At 40.2% G+C, this 6,820-nt stretch overlaps 1 protein-coding gene across 1 annotated transcript; it reads left to right on the top strand.

The window, feature by feature from the left end:
- The first annotated feature begins 1,852 nt into the window (after positions 1-1,852).
- On the top strand, positions 1,853-4,493 carry fkbp6 (FKBP prolyl isomerase 6). Its single transcript, XM_053444950.1, has 7 exons — positions 1,853-1,935; positions 2,031-2,233; positions 2,439-2,558; positions 2,714-2,911; positions 3,258-3,367; positions 3,638-3,727; positions 4,107-4,493. The coding sequence occupies exons 1-6, from the start codon at positions 1,917-1,919 to the stop codon at positions 3,714-3,716; spliced, it is 729 nt and encodes a 242-aa protein (XP_053300925.1). The 5' UTR covers positions 1,853-1,916; the 3' UTR covers positions 3,717-3,727; positions 4,107-4,493.
- The last annotated feature ends 2,327 nt before the right edge of the window (positions 4,494-6,820 follow it).

The following is a 6,820-nucleotide window of genomic DNA, read 5'->3' as shown; positions in this document are numbered from 1 at the left end:
TGGAAATAGAGTTATCATAGGTTATATATTATCAGGTCATCCTGTGGTTGACAGCTCTGCAGTTATCCTGCAGGAACTAAGGCCACTTCTGAAGTGTTGCCATGGCATCAAATGTTGTCTCTCTGTTGATTGGTTGGACCTACTTTGCATGCAAATTACATGAATAATACATACATAAGATTCCATTTTTTTTAAAATTCATTTAAAACCACATCCTGCAAAAAACTGACTCCAGATCAGCACATTCACATTAAACACAAACAAACAAATGCTGTAAAGCTCTCTGCTGCCTGCACTATTGTTTCATAATTCGTATTATACATTTTAAATAAATAGCATTGCATATAATAGCAAGTAGGAGCTAAATTATCGATTAATATACTGTATTTGAGTACACAAGTGTTTTTGGGACATGAATGAACTGTAACTGCTCTAGAAAGATAGATAGATAGATAGATAGATAGCGAGAAAGAGAGATAGAGAGATAGATAGATAGATAGATAGATAGAGTGATAGATAGATAGATAGATAGATAGACTGCAGTGAGATGAAAGTCTAGCCACCAAAACTACTACAAAGCTGTCACTGTAAAGGGGTATGTGCTAATTGAGATAATGACAATGATATAATTATTAATATAATAATAATATAATATTAATGCTGCAGCTCTTCTAACAATACGTGCATGTGCATCGACAGAGGCGTGTAGTTTCAGTTCTGGTACTTTGGGTCACTCAGACCTGGCAACCCTCTCCTCCCCTAAAACACCTGTCTCCCACCTGTGTTAGCCCCGCTGCTGCAGGCTCAGTGTGGATGATCCGCCTCATATTGAATCATACTAAACAGCAGTAGCAGTTGCAGTGGCCTACTGACCGGCTGACATGTCGAGGAACGGGTTAGTGCCCAGTATCCAGGGGTTAATGGCCGTGGAGGAGCGGCTGAGGAGGAGCACCCGCACCCCGGTAAGCTAACGTGCTAAAGTGGCTGTTTCTGCGGCTAGCTGCTAAAATGCTAAGGGGTAGGAAAGGCAGCTAGGAAACACACCTAGGCTTATACTACAGTTGACCACGTGTCTCTGCATACATGATATCAGATATAATAATCAAACAATAAATGCTGTTAAATTAGGACACACACACACACTTGATATAGCCAATAATTGATATAATAGTTAATTTATCTTTATGAGTTAAAATCCAACTTTAGCCTTTTGGTGTGTCCTCATTCCAGATTTTATTTTCCCTTTGCAGAGTCCCTTTGAACAGCTAAGTCAGCAGATGGATGACATCTTGGGAGATGGAGGGATCCTGAAAGGCGTGGTCCAGCCTGGAGAGGGCCCGCCCATATCCCAAAATGCTTCAGTATTGAGTAATTTACAAGTTCAATTTGTCTGGTTCTCAAACAGGAGCGTTTCAAGGGACTTTGGGGGCCCCGGCAAATAGGGGGGGCCCCCACACCCTCAAAAAACACATGGTACCAAATCCCATCGTTCCAATCCCTGAAAGGATTTGTTTCGTATAACAAAATTGCAGAATGTGTGTAACATAAATAGTCTTAAAGTTTAGGTGCACCTCAGACACATTATACACACAAAAAATTGTAGAATGATGAAGCTTTGGGCAAAATGCTCACGGCATGAGGCCTTGTTTCCTAATGTTAGGAGGTTTCCCAACATTGTGGCATTGAAGTCTCTAGTAAATAGCCGCTCAAATAATTTAAGGGAGGTCAATCGCCTGCTTTGCCTACCATGTTGCAACACCACTGACTATGAATTCCTGACAGTTGTTATCTCCCAAATGCTTTGTTGTTCTGCCATCACCCCCCTTCCATCTTTTTCTTCCACAGTGCATTATTCTGGTTTCCTGGAATATTCCGACCGACCTTTTGAAACCAGCACACACTTAAAACATCCGCCGATGATGAAATTAGGGAAAGGTCAGAACCGAGGCTATAAAAATTGTGGCCTACAAGTAAATATTTCTCAACTGATTGAAAAGGAACACCAGTTTGTAACATTATCGTCCAAAAAGATGTGACGCTGGCCGGACTGGAGATGGGTCTGCTCACCATGAAGAAAGGAGAGTTCTCTCGTTTCCTCTTCCAACCCAAGTACGCATACGGGGACATGGGTTGTCCCCCGACCATTCCTGCTGCCGCCATGATTCTGTACGAGGTTCAGATCCTTGACTTCCTCGACTCAGGACAAGTGGACGAGTTTGTCGCACTGAGTCAGGTAGGTCACTGTTATCACAGTCACTGAGAACTAAGATGGAGTTTCTCACTTGACACAGGCAGATGCACATTAACGATAGGCTACCAGCTAAAGCTTTAATTATATTTTCATTTATTTATATGATGCGGTTTTTTAAAAGGCCAAAAGAGGTCCACCACAGATCATTGTGTCTTGTTTTGTTGGTTTATGGCAAGTCTATCTTCAGGAGGAGCAGAACGCCGTTCCTCTTCCCAAACTTCTTGAGGTTGTAAACACAGTGCAAATCTTTGGCAACCGCTGCTTCAACCAGAGGCGTTACCATATCGCCAAAGATCGCTACAAAGAGGTAAATCTTCAAGTCAGCGAAAGATAAATAAACCTTTCTCTGTTTTTTACGTATTTATGTTTGGTTGTTGCATTTTATTTTAAGGGCTAAAATGGTGCTGTGCCTCTGTATATAGGAATACTGTTAATAACTCTTTTTTTGTGCTTGGCTGACAGGCCATGGCACTGCTGGTAAGCCGGGAATCACAGACCGATGCAGAAAAGGAGAAGATCAACGCAGCCCTGCTTCCTCTCTATCTGAACCTCTCTGTCACCCAGCTGCATCTGGAGAACCCGCACAAGGCGCTGAAGTACGGCAACAAAGCCTTGGAGATCGACTCAGCCAACACCAAGGCTCTTTACCGCTGTGGAAAGGTTGGTCGGGGCTTTTTTGTTTGTTTTCCAAACCATCTGATAAAATTCCTCACAGGCTCGCACATGAACACGATTCAAAGTTTGGTTTGGCAAAGGCAAAAGTAGCAGTCCTTGTATCATGTGCCTTGGATCTGAAATGTCATATTCCGATGTGGGTAAACTGCCCTTATTCACTTTCTTGATTTGTAAATCATCAATCCACAGAACAAGCAAATCGAATCTACTGATCACAGTTTTGTGTTCTCACATACAGCCCCAACATGCAGGCCTGAAAGCAGCTTGTGTCACATGCCCCCTATGTAAATAAAGATCTGTCCATCATTCAGACTGTTGTTGTGTCTTTCAGGCGTACCTGGAGCTGGGTGAGTACGAGAGCGCCCAGGGTTGCCTCATAAGTGCTCAGGCAAAGAAGCCCTTTGACGGTGACATCAACAACCTCCTGAGGGAAGTGACAATGTAAGACCCACTTCATTTCAGTACATTCAAAATGAGCACTTCTGCTTTGGTTTGCAGCCAAAAATAAAATTGATATTTTCCGTGCACACAAGGCAGAAAATGATATGTCCACTAAAATAATGTTCCACTTGTTGCCATGGGTTTAATACACCACCTATCTGTATGTATTCTATAAAGAGCATATTCAAGTGAGTGGTATATGTGATGTTTTGAGTTAGCCTTATTACCCACATGCTAACAAGTTATATGTAAATCATTGGAATTTTGTAGATGCTATAAAGAAACCTTGGACAAGCAGAAAGACATGTACACCAAGATGTGCAGGGACTTCAGGGGAGAGTGCAAGTGAAGATGTAAAAGGTGAGAAATCCGCCTCAATAGACCACTTGAATACATACAATACAAATTATGGTGTCACGCTTGAAAGTGTTTAGATACGCAACTGAAAACTGGACTTGTGTTGGAAACCTTACATGATACCAGGAATTGTAACCTTCGCCACAGAGGTTATGTTTTGTCTCCATTTGTTTGTCTCTAAATGATTATATATATTATCAAGGATTATGCAAGAATTACTGAAATTACCATGAAATTTGAATTTAATTTTGAATTTAAATGTGGTGTCATGAGGGGACAGTTTGCCCTTCGTGGAGTTGTGCACTCTAATGAGTTTTGTGTTGCTTAAAATATATAAATGAGCTGCTCAAATTGTAATGTCTAAAATCATTGTGTGTTGCAGATGACAAAGGGCTTGAAGGTTCAGTCGCACATCTTTCTCACCGGTTTAAATAATTCTGTTCCAACGTTTCTGTTTTTCCATATGTTATGGAGCTAATAATATTGTATAGATTAATTTGTAATTTCGTTGAAAGAATTTATTATTTACAATTCAGTAAAGTGTTTGGCCTCTGCAGTGTTTATTTCTGTTAGGTTGTTTTGGCAGAATTAGCCTAAATCTTATGGCAGGTAGAACGTTTCCATGAACAACCTTGAGTGGCTGTATTTTCTATGAAGCTGCCACACATGTATTTCTCAATACTGTTTGTACAAGAGTGTCAAATGTTTCCTTGGGTTCTGCTCACTTCTGAGTTGCTTAAGATGACAAATTAAAACAATTCACTTCTAATACATCTTGTCATTGTTTTTGCTGAAATGTAAACCAGATGTATTTTTAAATGGAGTTTATGGTGGAAACACCCTGCTGAACTGTCTACTCTTAATTTTCATGAAAGGCCTCTGTGGATTGAACTGCAACCTGGAAATGTGTACATTTTAGAAAGTTGTTTTGGTGGGAAGTACTGGCAGATATGTGGTGGTGTATTTGAGCTGATATGATGCAGATTAAGGTTTTTAATGTTAGAAGTGTATTCTGGGCAGGAGGCCATGTGCAATGTGGGCAAGGTGAAGGTAGAGCTGCAGATTGACTGTTGTTGTTCAGAATACTACAGACAGCAGTCGTTTAATCTGATTAACAGCAGATGGGGTCGGAAGGTGGGGGGGGATATTTGAATACAGTCGCAGTCTTTCAGCTCAGCGTTCACAGAGGGTCCGTCCTTCCATTCATTATCTATACCACTTATTCTTTAAGGGTGATGGGCAGGAGGCGGGGTACTTGAGGATGTACTTAAAAATCCACTTTAAGGAACACTAGTTGTTATGTGTTGCAGGAAACGCTAGGGGGCATTTGTGAGCATATGTGAAATCCCCACTCACTCACAGAATTGGATTTATAAAAATAGACACATTAAAAGTCATAAAATATTGATGAAGTATTTAAAACATATTGGAAATAAACAAATGAAATAAGCATTATTTTAAAATATGAACATTTGAACACCTTTCCGATATGATTTTTTTTTTTGCTTTATAATATTCCCTTAAATTTCTCGGTCTTTTTTTGTATTTATTCCACTTCCACCATTAAGTGACCATTCAATTTCTTTCTCCCTATGCAACAGCTTAGGCGTCCGATCTGCTGTCCACTGTTTCCTTTAACCCATTCCTGAAACAGGCGGCCATATTGCCCTACTCAGGCTAAGTATTTTGCAGTAAAGGTGGTGGAGGGGAGGAGGAGGAGGGGACCATGATGGGGATGCAGCGAGGCCGAATGTGTTGAGTGCAGGACGGAGGGAGGGAACAGAGGGGGGGATGACAGGATCAGAAGCACAGAGTAGGAGGTCGGGGTGCAGATGGAGGAGCAGAAAAGTCTGATTGACCTCTGCGGTTAATCCAATTGTCACAGTGTGTGAGTGTTTCACCGTCATCTCCAAGCACATGGCCAGACGCACACACTGAGTGAACAACGCAGAGCCACAGACGGACATGATGGTCTCCAGACTCGCACACTACCTTCATCTCAGGTAAAGACAGCATGTGTCCATAAAGATTTTCAGTGTTAATCGGTTGACATGTGTATTAACTCATCTCCTTGACGCGTTTATGTTGATGTTTTTGTTGATGTGATCAGGATTTGGGGCTAACAGAAAAAAGGGCCTTTACGTCACAGATTAAAAAAATTCATATAGGAATATGTGTTCAAAATATTTAGTAAAATTAAATAAAATTGTAAATGCATTGATGTGTCTTTTAGTTCTTGGCTGTAGCATTCCCTGTTGTAAGTTTGTGGTGAACACAGTTGTACTTAACTGTAAACATTTTGTCATAATAGTAAATTATTATGATATTTTAATATAATGACTCTAAAATACTATTTTTTTCCCCACCTTCAGTTCTTATACGATTCCTTCAAAAGGTTGAACAATTGTTATAAATGGTCAGAGTGGGTTGAATGGTAATAAACACTAAATGTAATACTTTAGATGAACAAAATTAGCCAAGGAGAGGAAATAATGTAGAAACTATTCTCAAACCTGCAAACTGATCCCAGTATAGGCTATTTAAGGAGCCCGTACATGTTTTGGTGGATTTCTTCCTCGTATTTGATTTTCACATCACAATACCTGATTTTCATTTGGACTTGACCTGCACATTCAAGGACTAATCCAGTGTGTGGCCTTAAAATACCTCAGTGTTTGTTTTGGCTCCGTGTTTATTGAGAAAGTGTGTTTAAACAGGCCTGAGATTCTTTGTTGTGTATCAAAATTATAAACAAATTGCAGAATGTGTATGTACCTAAATAATCTTAAAGTTTAGATCCTCTTGCCTCAGTGTCCAACCAGTGAGGCCCTCTGGAAGAATTGCATATCTGTTTCTCTCTACCTTCTCTTTCTTGTTATTTTTTTTTTTTTATCTTCTATTTCTCCCTCTGACAAATATTGTCATACTGTCTCCCCTTTCCATCTTCTCCGTACTTTCCATCTTCTACATGCACACATACAACAACAAGGTAATCTAAGCCAAACATAATGACCCCCCTTCCTTTTTGATTATCCTATTTGTTTAACTTCGTTGTTGATGTGTTTGAATCAAGCTCCCCCTCTTGTTTGGTGATGT

Source organism: Pleuronectes platessa, chromosome 17, assembly GCF_947347685.1.
Source record: "Pleuronectes platessa chromosome 17, fPlePla1.1, whole genome shotgun sequence".
NCBI classification, from domain to species: domain Eukaryota; kingdom Metazoa; phylum Chordata; class Actinopteri; order Pleuronectiformes; family Pleuronectidae; genus Pleuronectes; species Pleuronectes platessa.
The sequence above is the reverse complement of the archived record's forward strand: the minus strand, read 5'-3'. Positions and strand labels throughout refer to the sequence as shown.